At 36.4% G+C, this 15,738-nt stretch overlaps 1 protein-coding gene across 18 annotated transcripts in view; it reads right to left on the bottom strand.

The window, feature by feature from the left end:
• Window positions 1–15,738, bottom strand: part of AGBL3 (AGBL carboxypeptidase 3) — a 146,580-nt gene that overhangs the window by 96,515 nt on the left and 34,327 nt on the right. For 7 of the 18 annotated variants that reach the window (XM_055284081.2, XM_055284080.2, XM_055284084.2 and 4 more), the window contains 3 exons: window positions 5,501–5,639; window positions 3,551–4,330; window positions 722–884 (listed from right to left, as the gene is read on the bottom strand). The exons of 2 other annotated variants lie outside the window; for them this stretch is intronic. In XM_055284081.2, coding sequence (XP_055140056.1) covers window positions 722–884; window positions 3,551–4,330; window positions 5,501–5,639 — 1,082 coding nt within the window. 9 more of the 18 variants (XR_008658598.1, XM_055284092.1, XR_008658599.2 and 6 more) reach the window with 9 other exon arrangements.

The following is a 15,738-nucleotide window of genomic DNA, read 5'->3' as shown; positions in this document are numbered from 1 at the left end:
TATCAGATCATCCTTTCCTTTTTATGTCTTTGGGCTCCAATTATCCCCAAAAGACAATTAGTTCTTCTCAGTAAGTCCTTTATAATTGAATTGGTTGGTTGAGAACTTAAGGGAAAGTCTGCAGGAATTTTCTTTGCTATGTTAACATCTTTTCCCTAAAGAAGGATTAAAATATAATTTTCACATCTTGGTAAATAAGGCTTCAATATTTCCATAGTTTGTGAAAATAATAATATACTTTATTCTTTTCTCATTCTAATTTCTATATATTTTTAAAATATTGGTTATTGGATTAAGTTTTTTCCTGGCAAAATTCTAATAAATAGTTTGAAGAAACTGTTACACTGTTACATATTTCTTAAGAATACAGTGTTTAATCTGTATAATTTAGGCACTCAATGACTATTAAAACAATAAAACAATAAAAAGACCCTAAAATTGATTGATAAAAATGACTAATAGAGGAAGCTTTCAAAAGGTAAAAGAGCAGTGGTATTATGGTTGTAGGTTTGGGAGCATTTTTGCCTTTTTTCCCCATATTTTCAAATAATTGCTCACTAAGTAGTTCTATATAGTTGCTTTCTTATTGTCAATTGTATAAACTGGTCAAACTAACTAAAGAAAAAGCAGTTTGGAACAGTATTATCCACGTGGGCCATTCTGCTATCTCATATGGGCAAAATTTGGTAAAGGAAAAGTTAATACCTTAAAAGGTGCTTACTTTATCTGGACAATTTTTGCTTAGCATAAGTGGGAAGATTCGTTGCTGTAAGTATAATGTCTTAGATCTGTCACTACCATCACAGCCATACATGAAGATGTTCTCTTTCCTACTATGGCCATGAAGATCACAGTATAAAATAACCTCTCGTTTCTCCATCAGTCTGCCAGGAAGAAAGATAAGTTACTAACTTTTATCTGTGCATTTTTCTTCTATAGGTACAACTATGGATTTATAAGTGTAATATCCAAATAAATACAATTTCTTATATCCTAGCTTTCTCTTATCTATAATGCATATAGATAAGATAATATACAATTTTTATTATACTATATACTATATTGCATATAGATACTTATATACTATATTGCATATAGATAAGAGATAATATACAATTTTTAAAATCTACAATAATTTATTAACTATATAAATATCTGAATGCAGGCCGAGCGCAGTGGCTCATGCCTGTAATCCTAATGCTTTTGGAGACTGAGGCAGGTGGCTCGCCTGAAGTCAGGGGTTTGAGACCAGCCTGGCCAATGTGGTGAAACAACCTCTCTACTAAAAATACAAAAATTAGCTGGGTGTGGCAGCACATGCCTGTAATCCCAGCTACTTGGCAGGCGGAGGCAGGAGAATTGCTTGAACCCAGGAGGCGGAGGTTGCAGTGAGCGGAGACAGCATTACTGCACTCCAGCCTGGGCAACAGAGTGAGACTCTGTCTAAAAAAAAAAAAGTCTGAATGCAGTAGCCTTCCATTATAAGGACAAAATTTACCTTACTCCCAAGACTTTCTCCAACAAGATCTCTCTGCTTTATTATTTTGATGTTTTCACTCTTGCCTTTGCCCATTACCTTTCACATATTTTCTTTCTGACTGGAATACCTTCTTTCTTTATCTTTGTAAATGTAAATACTACCTGCCATCCTTCAATACTGACCTCATGTCTCACTTCCTTTCTAATTTGTCAAGGCCACAGAGCTTTCTCTTTTTGAACTTCAGTAGCATTTAAAGATATTGGTACCATTTGCTTGGCCCTTGTCTAGGAAAGTTTTTATATTTTTCATATTCAAGCTTATTAAGAATGGGGAGTGCTTCAAATCATCTAGAACAGTGCTATGCACATAATAAGTACCCAAATATTTGTTAAAAATTGAGTGCTTGATGACTTGGTGCTGAAGCCAATTAATATTTAACCCTTGATTATTGTGATGATTAAGTTAGTATTTTGAGGAAAATGGTACCAAAGTTTGAACTGACTTTTTGTGATAAATTTCTAACAAATATCTAAAAAAAAAATTACTCATTCCTGAAGAGCACAACCTTTGGTCTATATAATTTAACACTCAATATAAAAATAACAAAACAAAAAATAAGTCCCTCAAACTGATGATAAAATGACTAATATTAATAGAAGAGGCTTTAAAAAGTAAGAAAGCATGGTGTTAAGGTGGTAGGATTATTACTTAACTAATCAAAATTACATATACTATTTGCTATATCTGGAAGGATAAACACCAAAATGTTAGCAATAGTATTTATAATATTATGAAATATATTACATTTGTAACAAAAATATTAAAACCTAAAATATAAACATTCAAAGCATTTTGCTTCTATTAGAAACCATACTGCTTTAAACTACAGTGAAATTACAAACTAAAATTTATTATGTGTTAATTTATTGCCCTTTTCTCATTTGCTGCCTAATAAATTCTCATTGATAACATAAGATTGATATAAAGCCACTAAATGATAGTTACAAGTTTCTAGAAAACTAACTAGATTATAAGGCATGAATATCAAGTTAAGTTCTTAAATATGAAATATGCTGTACATTTTTAAGTCACAAATTCCTCAGTCTTTCAGTTTCTTATAAGCAAGTCAAAAGGAACTCTACTTCTAACAAATTAATTTCCAAAGAGATGGTATTACTTCTGAAGTGAAACAGGATATTAGGGTCTGTCATCTTACATTAATTTAAATAACTTTAGAAACAGTTTGGATTTTCTTTTTACCCATAGGTAAACAGAAATACTTAGTATAAGATTTTACCCATAGGTATCTTTATGGGTAAGAAGATATTCTACTTATACTATTTTATACAAAAATCTACTCTCTTATTCTAATAGGCTTTAAATATACTTAATCTTATATATACTTATAGCTGCTCACCTTTCTACACACATGTGACTGACTTCTTATCCTACTTACCTGTGTATGATTAACTAGATTAAGATATTTCTCTTTCTTGGAAGTCTTTTAGAAACTTGCTGAGTAGACTCCTGCCTTAACCTTCTTACAAGACAATCAGAGATTAACTGACATTTAAAAGAGTTTCTAGAGAGAGAAGCCAATGGGCATTGACCTGTAATCCATCATGTCTCAGACCAGAGACCCTTAATCTCAGACAGCATTAAGCAGACGTTATAGATATTCTATTAGACATACCATCAGCTCCCTTTATATGTATATATTTCATGTATATAAAATATATATATTTATTAAAAAATAAAATTATTTTAAACATCAGTGCTACCATTATCTTTAGCAAGAAGCCAAATTTGGGATATGCAAGATTATTAGTTTTATCGAGTCATCAAAACATTCTAGAATCTGTTTCATTATTTAAGGGGAGGTTAGTGAATCCAGTGGCATAATGACAGAAGGGTATAGAATCACAGTTGTGAATGGGGAAAAAACAAAGTAGTTATACAGTAGTTAGACTATCTTGAGAAGTTACAGTAAAATGAATGAGATTGTGGGAGCAAAATTCTTACTACCAAGTTTACTAAATAAGCAGAGAGGTAATTTGAGGCTTATTTTACCTATGAACCATGTTCCGGGTATACCATACAGAAGGAAAAGTTTCCTTCAGGATAGATGTATAATTACGGTTTAAATCCCGTCCAGCTAAGGAACAGCGATAATTTCCCACAATCACACCATCTGGATTCAGCATGGGGACCACCTTGAAGACGAAAGTGTCCCGAAGCAACTGTGCATCACTTGAGTTTCCTAAAATATAATCTAGGAAGCCTTTCATGATCCAAGAGCTGTTGGTTTCCCCTGGATGGACCCTTGCAGTCAGAATCACAGCCTTCCGCTTTCTTGAGTCAGAGTTCTTCAAGGGGGTAGTGATTGTTAAAATATACACCATGTTCCTAGCAAGGGTGTGGCACAAAACACGTATTTTACAAAACTTTGACCGTACTGGATCATTATTGATGCCAGAAAGGTATTCTTGCAGGTTGGTGTAAGTGTATGGATAGCAATGAGCAAAGTAACAGGTATCTTTGTTGTGTGGAAATTGAAATGTCCATGTAAGAGAGAAATAATGGCGCCCATCTTGGCCTGCGTTGTTCCTATAATACTTGATTTGGTCTCCTATTCTCTGCCAGCCAATATGATGAGCCTTGGCCTCTTTTTCAGAATAGAACAATGGGCGCATACCCCGACTGTAAAGACTAGCAGGTTTGGTGAAGTTGACAATAGTGAATCTGTAGACTATTCCTGCTCGCATATTAGTGACTTGGAAATAGTACCACTGGGTGTGTTTATTTGTGAAGAGGTCAGGGCGTACAGTCAATTGGTATTCATATTCTGCCCTAATACACAAGAAAGAGAGGAAAAAAGCACGTAAGAAAGTAAAAATGACATTTTGTAAAAAACGAATGTAAAATTTTGAGTTAAATAAGGAAAATTATTTTATTTTTACTCATTCACAGAAAGCTTTGTTAGGAAACAATGTAAAAGATAAAAGTTTTGAAATTTTCCCTTTTATTGGATGAGAAACTGTTTCTATGCTAATTCTAAATCCTTTGTATTCCTTGGTAATTCAAGAGAGCACATAAAAACACAGGTATTTGACAAAAGTTTATATATTTCAACCTAATTATATTTTCTATATAATAAATGATTAAAGAGTTACCAAAACTGAAGCAAAGTCCAACATTTCTTTTTTCACTTCAGACATATGTATTTATTACAGTCTAACACTAGGGATATAAAATAACTATCACTGAGAGATTTAAAACACATATAAATTAGTATGATCACATAGATTACATAATTTGAACTATTTGAGAACAAGAACTGCATTCGATAACTATTTGCATCCCTCTACTTAGTCTTTGGAGATGCTTAAATAAAGGCAAAAATAATAATTTCACTGGAATGTTATTTATATACATAACAATATTATCTGGTTAGTCGTGACTATTTTTCTCTACCAAGTAACTTTCTATTCTATCAGCACTCTGCACTTAGCATGTAATGTGTATGTGTACAGTTGTAAATAATCACCTAGGAATAGGTAAAATAAATGTTGCAAAACCTTGATAGCTGTTGAGTCTAGGTGATAGGTATGTGGCAGTGAACACAGAATTGTACTATTCTCTGTACTTAAGTGTATGTTTAAAGATTTCCATAATATTTTTAAATAAAATAATGCCCTTGGGATATTCTATGGAACACTCATCCCACGAACTATTTCAATACAAAGTTTGAGAAGCACTGTGTGTGTGACAATTCATATTGCCATATTGAAAATGTACAGTACAGAAGCCCTCTTAACTTTACCTCATAGTTCTCAAAATTATTTGAACTCAGAATCTTTTATACTCCCCTCCTCCACAATAATTTCTAATTATTAATAGTATCCATACTTCAAGGAATTACAGTTTCATAATGGATACTAAGAACTTTAATGTACTTGATACAGAAAATAATAAATAGTTGATGGTCTAGCTCCTTAAATAAAAATAATTAGAACCTACACTTTGACTACCTTCTGTAGATTACCACTCTCAAACCTTGCTTCAAACATCAAAGTATTGTCACGGTAATCCACAGGTTGCTTCAAAGGTGTTCGGTTACCCCCAACTCGGGAATACACAAAACAGGGCTCTTTGTAAGCTGATGAGAGAAGAAGATCATAAAGATGTCAAGGCATACCTAAAGTAAGAAGGTTATTCTGCACAGAGTTTGGAGCAATAGTATAAATATAAGGATTGTATATTTTAAAGTAACTGGACACTAATTTATATAGACATGTTGAAATAAGAGAGTCTAAGAGTATTTAGACTAGAAAAACAATGCCTAAAATAAATTTGTATATTTCTTACATTAAAAATACTCATTTGGCCAGGCGCAGTGGGTCATGTCTGTAATCCTAACACTTTGGGAAGCCGAGGCAGGCAGATTGCCTGAGCTCGAGGAGTTCGAGACCACCCTGGACAACATGGTGAATCCTTGTCTCTACTAAAATTACAAAAAAAAAAAAATTAGCCAGTTGTGGTGGCACATGCCTGTAGTCCCAGCTACCCAGGAGGCTGAGGCAGGAGAATCGCTTGAACCTGGGAGGCAGAGGTTGCAATGAGCGGAGATCACGTCACTACACTTTACCCTGGGTGACAGAGTTGAGACTCTGTCTCAAAAAAAAAAAAAAAATTTCACTCCATTTCTGGTCATGATGAAGTAATTGGTTCTGAACTTGCCCTTTCACCATAAATGACTGTAAAACTGGCTAAAGGATATGAGCTGTTTTCATGCATTTGGACAACAAATAGAACAACTATGTAGGATCTTTGAAAGAAGATCAATACATGAAGTGAGCCCTTGTTGAGCCCTGGCTTGCTGCATAGGGGTACTTGCTGGACTACAGCCTAGGGAGGTGGCATTTTAGAACAGTATGATAGTCTTGAGCTGAAGAGGAAAGATTGTTGCTTGGGGCTGCTGAAATTTGTGGGTCAGGACACCAGGGAAAAGAAAGCTACATAGAGAGAGAACCTCAACAGTCTACATAGTGGTTTCCCAGTCCTTGGATGAGGGTTTGGCTACCCAGTCAAAAGATGAGACTAAGAAAGACAGGAGAGAGCACTACTGTGGGCTGAGATGCCAGAGGACATACACTTCTGGGATATATTAGAATTCCAACTTATCCAGAGTGGAAAGATTTTATGGAATACCTTAGGCTTTCAACTGTGACTCCAGAAAGGCTGCATCTTAGGCATAAGGACCACATTCAAGAGTAAAGGTCATGACCTAGCACTGGGGATAAAATGAAAACAGACCTGCCCCTATACAAAATCAAAGCAAGCCTGAAAGAAGCAAAATGATCTGCCAGCAATTTAATTGCCTGCTAGAACAAAATTCAACATAATGTTTAAAAGAACATAATACACGACGGATGCAGTGGTTCATGCCTGTAATCTTAGCATTTTGGGAGGCTGAGGAAGGTGGATCACATGAGGTCAAGAGTTTGAGACCAACCTGGCCAACATGGTGAAAACCCATCTCTACTAAAAATACAAAAATTAGATGGTGTAGTGGTGCATGCCTGTAGTCCCAGCTACTCAGGAGACTGAGGCACGAGAATCGCTTGAACCCAGGAGGTGGAGGTTGCAGTGAGCTGAGATTGTGCCACTGTACTCCAGCCTAGGTGACAGAGCAAGACTCTATCTCAAAATAAATAAATAAATAAATAAATAAATAAATAAATAAATAAAAGAACATAATACAGACTTCCTAAAACATATCTTTTACGATGTTCTACATATGATAAAAACATAAAGCATTCAGAGAAGCAGGAAAATGTGATCCATGAATACATATAAAATTCAGCAGACTCCAAGATAATGCAAATGATGGAATTAACAGAGAAGGACTTTGAATATATATTCAAAGACAAAAATGAAAAGATAAGAGATCATGAGAAAACAGATAAGAAATCTCAAAAAAGAAAAAAATGAAAAAGAACCAAATGAAAATTCTAGAAATAAAACTACAATAACTGAAAGATTTACCAAATGGGCTGAAGATTTAATTATTCCACACTATATTCATAAATCATAACATCATTTTATATGCCATAAATATATACAACCATAATTTGCCAATTTATAATTTAAAAATTTTAAAAGAAAAAATAGTTAAAGCTTGCAAAAGAAAGAATCAGTGAACTTGGAAACAAATACAAATTGTCCAAACTGAAAGACAGAGAGGGAAAAAAATGGACAAATATCCAGTGACATGTGGGGACGTATCTAGAATCCAACATATGTGCAATTCTAAAAAACATGAAAGAAAGAGTGGTATGGAAAAAAATATGTGAAGAAATAATGGCTGAAATTTTCTCAAATTTTGGTGCAAAACCCCTACTAACCTATGGATCCAAGAAGTTCAGCAAACTCCAAGCAGGATAAATATTAAGATAACCAAATCTAGGCACACCACAGTCGAATTGCTGAAGACAGCCAAAGAGAAAAAGACACATTACATACAGATGGTCTCCTACTTATGATGATTTGACTTACGATTTTCCAGCTTTACAATGGTGTAAAAGTGATATGCATTCAATACCCTCCTTGACTTACAATGAATAAATAAATCCATCATGAGCAGAAAATATCACAAGTTGAAAATACGCCTTTGATTTATGATATTTTCAGCTTAAAATTGTTTTATTGAGAGGTAACCCTAATGTAAATTGAAGAATATCTGTATAGGAAACAATGATAAAGGCATACCTTGTGAAATTGTGCTTTGCTTTATTGTGCTTCACAGATACTGTGTGTGTGTGTGTGTGTTTTTTTTTTTTAACAAATTAAAGGTTGGTGTTGAGCAAGTCTATCAGCACCATTTTTCCAACATGTGCTCACTTTGTGTTTCTGTGTCATATTTTGGTAATTCTCACAACATTTAAAACTTTTTCATTATTATGATATCTATTATGAATGATCTTTGATGTTACTGTTGTAATTGTTTTGGGCCACAACAAACTGCACCCATATAAAATGGTGAACTTAATTGCTGTGTGTTCTGACTACTCTGCCACCACCCATTCCCCCATATCTCTCCCTTTCCTTGGGCCTCCCTATTCCCTGAGACATAACAATATTGAAATTAGGCCAGTTAATAATCCTACAATGGCCTCCATGTGTTCAAGTGGAGAGTCACACATCTCTCTCTTTAGATCAAAAGCCAAAAATGATTAAGCTTAGTGAGGAAGGCATGTCAAAAGCTAAGACGGGCCAAAAGCTAGGCCTTTTGTGTCAGTTAACCAGGTTGTGAATGCAAAGAAAAAAATTCTTGAAGGAGATTAAAAGTGCTACTCCAGTGAACACACAGATGATAAGACAAACAGTCTTACTGCTGATATGGAAAAAGTTTGGTGGTCTGGGTCAAACCAGCCATAACATTCCTTTAAGCCAAAGCCTAATCCAGAGGAAGGCCCCAATTCTCTTCAGTTCTGTAAGGGCAGAGACATGTAAGGAAGCTGCAGAAGAAAAGTTGGAAGCTAGCAGAGGTTGCTTCATGAGGTTTAAGTAAAGAAGCCGTATTAATAACATGAAAGCAGCAAGTGATGATGCAGAAACTTCAGCAAGTTATCCAGTTCATCATAATTGATGAAGGTGGCTACACTAAGCAACAGCTTTCAATGTAGACAAACAGCCTTCTATTGGAAGAAGATGACATCTAGGACTTTCCTAGCTAGAGAAGTCAATACCCTGCTTCAGAGCTTCAAAGACAGACTGACTGTCCTCTTAGGGGTGAATGTGGCTGGTGACTTTAAGTGGAAGCCAATGCTCATTTACCATTCTGAAAATCCTAGGGCCCTTAAGAATTATGCTAAATCTATTCTGCCTGTGCTCTATAAACAAAACAACAAAATCTAGACGACACCACATCTGTTTACGGCATGCTTTACTAAATATTTTAAGCCCATTACTGAGACTGACTTCTCAGAAAAAAGATTCCTTTTAAAATATTACTGCTTATTGACAATGCATCTAGTCACCCAAGAGCTCTGATGGAGATGCACTGGAGACTAACATTGTTTTCATGCCTGTTAACACAACAACCACTCTGCAGCCCATGGATCAAGAAGTAATTTCAACTTTCAAGTATTATTATTTAAGAAATAGATTTTGTAAGGCTATAGCTGGCCTAGAGAATTACTATTCCTCTGATGGATCTGGGCAAAGTAAATTGAAAACCTTCTGGAAAGCATTTTCCATTCTAGATGCCATTCAGAACACTAGTAATTCATTCATGGGAGGAGGCAAAAATGCCAATGTTAACAGAAGTTTAGGAGAAGTTGATTTCATTCCTTATGGATAAGTTTGAGGGCTACACAACTTCACTGGAGGAAGTAACTGCAGATGTGGTGGAAATTGCAAGAGAACTAGAATTAGAAGTAGAGCCTGAAGATGTGACTGAATTGCTTTCATCCCATAATAAAACTTGAATGGATAAAGAGTTGCTTCTTAAGGATGAGCAAAGAAAGTGGTTTCTTAACATGAAATTTATTACTGGTAAAGATGCTGTGAAGATTGTTGAAATGACAACAAAGGATTTAGCATATTCCATAATATTATTTATAAACTAAGGATTTAATAGGACTGACTCAAATTTTGAAAGAAGTTTTACTGTAGGTAAAATGCTATCAAACAGCATCACATGCTACAGAGAAATCTTTTATGAAGAGTCAATTATGTCTAATTGACTCATTGCTGTCTAATTTTAAGAAACTGTCAGAGCCACCCTACCTTCAGCAACCACCACCCTGATCAGTCAGCAGCCATTAACACTGAGACAAAATCCTTCACCAAGCAAAAAGAATATGAATTGCTGAAGGCTTAGATGATGATTTGGATTTTTTAGCAATAAAGTATTTCTAATTAGGGCATAGATATTGTTGTTTTTAGACATGATGCTATTTCACACCTAATGGACTTCCATATCCACTTGGACACCACCAAAAAATTTGTGTGACTTATTTCATTGAGAGATTCACTTTATTGCAGTGGTCTGGAACTAAACCTGCATCTCTGAGGCATGGTTGTATAAATTATGGCTGAATTCTTTTTAAAAATTTGTGCAAATATACAGGGTTCATGTGAAATTTTGTTATATGTATGTAATGTGTAATGTGTAGTGATCAAGTCCAGGTGTTTCGGTGTCCATCTCCTGAGTACAATATATTCTTGTTTAACTACACTCTATGGCTGACTTCTTATTAAAGACAACAGGCTACAAGACAATGGAAAAATATCTTTAAAGAAAAAAAAGCCAACTCAGAATTCTATATTCAGTGAGAATGCCCTTCAAAAAGTGGTGGAAAAAATACAGGATTAGACAAATGAAATTTGAAATAATTCACTGCCAGCCAACTTAAAATTGAAAAGAAATGCTAAAGACGTTCTTTGGGGTAAAAAACAATGGTGCCAGATGGAAATTCAGATCTACAAGAAGGAATAAAGAGGAGAAGAAATGGTAAATATATAAATAAATATAAAACATGATTTTTTCTCCTCTTAATTTCTTTAAAGGCAACTGACCCATTTAAAACAAACAAAAAAGGTATAATATTAATTTTAAATAGACCATAAGAGGCCAGAGGCTCACGCTTATAATCCTAGCACTTTGGAAGGCCAAGGTGGGTGGACTGCCTGAGCTAAGAAGTTTGAGACCAGCCTTGGTAACATGGTAAAACCCCATTTCTACTAAAATACAAAAAATTAGCCAAACATGGTGGTGCGCACCCTAGTCCCAGCTTCTCAGGAGGCTGAGGTGGCAGAATCACTTGAACCTGGGAGGTAGAGGTTACAGTGAGCCGAGATCATGCCACTGCACTCCAGCCTGGGTGACACAGCGAGACTCTGTCTCCAAAAAAATCAAATAAAAAGTAAAATAAAATAGACTTTAAGAAATTGTATATTGTAATTTCTAAACCAATCAAACTAAACATGAGGTATACCTAAGAAAATATTTTAATTAAAATGAAATAGTAAAAGGTGTTTGATTAACCTTCCCAAAAAGAGGAGTAACTAAGGAATAAAAATGAGATGGGCCAATTAGTAAGATAGACCCAAACCCAAACATACATGCAAATACACGAAATGCAAACTGTCAAACCACTCTAATTAAAAGGCAGAGATTGTCAGATTAGATTTTTTAAAGTAAGGTACTACTATATACTATCTATAAGAGATAGAATTAAAATATCATTTCATAAAAAGATTGAAAATAAAAGGGGGAGTTATTCTAAGTAAACAGTAAACATAAGAAAACTGGTATTGACTATATTACTCTCAAACAACATAAAGACATGATGTAATGCCAGAGATAAAAAGAAATATTTCCTAGTTATAAAACAGACTGGCGGGCATGGTGGCTCACGCCTATAATCCCAGCACTTTGGGAGGTCGAGGTAAGTGGATCACTTGAGGTCAGGAGTTCGAGACCACCCGGGCCAACATGGTGAAACCCCATCTCTACTAAAAATACAAAAATTAGCCAGGTGTGGTAGCACATGCCTGTAATCCCAGCTACTTGGGAAACTGAGGCAGGAGAATCGCTTGAACCTAAGAGGCAGAGGCTGCAATGAGCCAAGATCGTGCCACTACACTCCAGCCCGGGCAAAAGAGCAAGCCTCCATCTCAAAATAAAATAAAATAAAATAAAATAAAATAAAATAAAATAAAATAAAGGTATTGATTTCTATTTTTATTGCACTGTGATGTGAGAATGTGCTTGGGGTGATTTCAATTTTTTTGAATTTATTGGGTCTTGCTTTATGACAAAGCATGTGGTTGATCTTAGAATATGTTTCATGTGCAAATGAGAAGAATATATATACTGTGGTTGCTGTGTGTTCTATTAGGTCCAATTGGTCAAGTGTCCAGTTTAAGTCTAGAATTTCTTTGTTAGCTTTCTGTCTCAATCATCTTAACAGTGTCAGTGGGGTGTTAAAGTCTCCTACTGTTATTGTGTGGCTAAGTCTTTTTATAGGTCAAGAAGAACTTTTATGAAACAGGATGTGCCAATGTTGGGTTTATATATATTTAGGATAGTTAAGACTTCTTGTTTAATTGAACAGTTTATGTAATGCCCTTCTTTTTCTTGATTATTGTTGATTGAAAGTCTGTTTCATCTGATATAAGAATTGTGATTCCTGGCCTTTTTTGTTTTGTTTGCCTGGTAGATCTTTCTCCATCCCTTTACTTTGAGCCTGTGGATGTTATTACATATGAGACGGGTCTGTTGAAGACAGCCAACAGTTGGGTCTTGTCTTTTTATGTAGTCTGCCACTCTGTGCCTTTTAAGTGGGGTGTTCAGACCATTTACATTCAGTGTTAGTATTGATATGTGAGATTTTAATCCTGTCATCATATTATTAGCTAGTTGCTATGTAGATTTGACTGTGTAACTGCTTTACAGTGGGCTATATGGTTAAGCATGTCTTTGTGGTAGCAGGTATCATTCTTTTATTTCCATATCATCTTGTAAGGCTGGTCTAGTGATAACAAATTCCCTTCGCACTTACTTGTTTGAGAAGGATTTTATTTCTCCTTCACTTGTGGAAACTTAGTTTGATGGGATATGAAATTCTTGATTAGAATTCTTTCTTTAGGGATGCTGAAAATAGGCCCCCTTCTGGCTTGTAAGGTTTCTGCTGAAAGGTTCACGGCTAGCTGGATGGGGTTCCCTTTGTAAGTGACTTCACCCTTCTCTCTAGCTGCCTTTAAGATTTTTTCTTTCATGTTGACTTTGGTGATTCTGCTGACTATGTGCCATGAGGATGGTCATCTTGTATAATATCTTGCAGGGGTTCTCTGTATTTCTTGAATTTGCATGTTAACCTCCTTAGTGAGATTGGGGAAATTTTTGTGAACTATATCCTAAAATACATTTTCCAAGTTGCTTACTCTCTCTCCTTCCCTCTCAGGAATGCCAATGGGTCATAGGTTTGGAATCTTTACATAATCCCATATTTCTCAAAGGTTTTGTTCATTAAAAAATTATTTCTTCTTTATTTTTGTATGAGTTTATTCAAAAAACTGGTCTTCAAGCTCTGAGGGTTTTCTTCTGCTTGGTCTAGTCTGCTGTTAATGATTCTAACTGTATTATGTAATTCTTGTAGTGAATTTTTCAATTCCAGCAGTTCAGTTTGGTTTTTTCTTAAAATGGCTATTACATCTTTCAGCTCTTGGATCATTTTACTGGATTCCTAGGTTGGGTTTCAACTTTCTCCTGAATCTCGATAAGATTCCTTGCCATCCAGATTCTGAATCCTGTGTCTCTCATTTCAGTCATTTCAATCTGGTTAAGAACCACTGCTGGAGAGCTAGTGTGCTCATCTGGAGGTAATGGGACACTCAGACTTTTTGAATTACCTGAGATTCTTGTGCTGATTCTTTCTCATCTGAGAAGGCTGGTGTTCTTTTAACAGTGGTTTAAGTTGAGTATAGTCAGTTGGCTTCATTTCTGGGTGTTTTCAGAGGGCCAAAGCTCTGTACAGGGTATTATTTGTGGATAGATTCTTGCCCTGGGTTTTACAGGCAATGAATGTATATTGGGCAGAATATTTTTGGTATTGTAATTTGTGCTACAAACCGTAGATGGCGCTTAAGAGTAATGGCCAGCAGAGAGGCTCTTAGCCATAGGGCTTGTTTGTATTGCAGCACACCTGCAGCAGCAATCTATGGTGGGCAGGTGGAAAGATGACCCCCATCACCAGGCCCGCTCTGGGCCTTGCAGGAGTCCCCTCCAATCACTGGTGCCACTTCTGTGTTTTTTTGTTGTTAGGTGTTCCAGGTTGTGGGGCTCCCAGGCACATCACACCCTTCCCAGACGGTCATGTGGAGGGAGGTGTGCCCTGCTCCTTTGCTGGCCCATGAGCTTGCATGTCTCACCTCTCTCAATGTTCTCAGAATGGGGGCTCCTCACACTCAAGTGGTCACAGATCTACACTCAGCACTCACAAGCTGCATGCCAAAGCCCTGGGACATTGTTACTGGCCTGTGCCTCCATCTGGCCCCTTGGGGTCGAGCACTGGCTGTGCTGGGGGATGTGAAGTGCTCCTAGGCCACTGGGAAGTAATCAGATGCGGCCACCAGCAAAGCACCCAGGTTGAGCAGAGGAGGCTGTGCTGTGCACGTGCTCCTGCAGGAGCAGCCAGGCAGGGGCCTTGGGAAGGGCTAGCGGGCAGGAGGGCCTGAAGAACAGACATGCCCCAGTCCCACAGGATAGGATAGGATAGTCAGCCCTGCTCTCTCTTGACCCTGTAGTCAGCTAGGGTTACAGTGACTCAGAGGAACATAGGGAGCCTTATATTAGAAGATGGGCACCTATGGCTGTGTTCTGCTTCAGCTGCCCCATGTGCAAAATCCCCTGGGCTCCATGCAGGCGAAGGCTCTGTCTCTGCCTACTCTCTAGGCAGATTCCCCTGCCAGTTCAAATATCTGTGGGAGTCATGAAATCTCTTGTAGCTAGGATCCCAGTAATCTGCAGCAAAAGTAGGCTGCCCCACCATCCCTTCACTTGCCTTTTCTCTAGGACTATTCAGGGGTGGGAACTAGCCCTGGCATTCAGCAACCCTATGCAGGGTTCCTAGCTTTCTCTTCAACCTTGGTGTCTGCATCACCTCTCTATCAACCCTCAGTGTTTTCTCTCTGAGGAGAAGAATCTGTTCAAAGTATGTTGATACACTTGAAATTTTGGTTTCTCTCAGTGGGAGTGGTGCTTCCTGACTGTCTAGTTAGCCATCTTGTCTCCTCCTTCATTGAGTTTCTATAGCACATGAAAAAGTAAAACATTTGAAAACCATAACACAAAGAAAGGGAAGCAGGAATTGAGAATATACTTTTGTAAGGTGCTCACACTATATGTGAAGTGGTATACATTATTTGAAGATAGTCTTCTAAATTAAAGATACATACAAAAAAAACCTAGGGCAAAAATTTAAAAACAGGTATACATGATAAGCCAATAGTGGAGATAAAATGGAATAATAAAATATAGTCAAATTAATGTCAACGAAGGCAGCAAAGAATTAAAAAGAAATAACAGACGGAATAAAACAAAGCAATAGCTATTAATCCAACAACAACAATTATATATTTAACATAATAATTAAAAGACAGCTTTTCAGTTTATATAAAAAGCAAATCCAACCATAAAAACTCTAGAAGAAAACCTAGGCAATACCATTAAGAACACAGGCATGGGC

The sequence above is a fragment of the Symphalangus syndactylus genome, chromosome 6, assembly GCF_028878055.3.
Source record: "Symphalangus syndactylus isolate Jambi chromosome 6, NHGRI_mSymSyn1-v2.1_pri, whole genome shotgun sequence".
NCBI lineage: Eukaryota > Metazoa > Chordata > Mammalia > Primates > Hylobatidae > Symphalangus > Symphalangus syndactylus.
The sequence above is the reverse complement of the archived record's forward strand: the minus strand, read 5'-3'. Positions and strand labels throughout refer to the sequence as shown.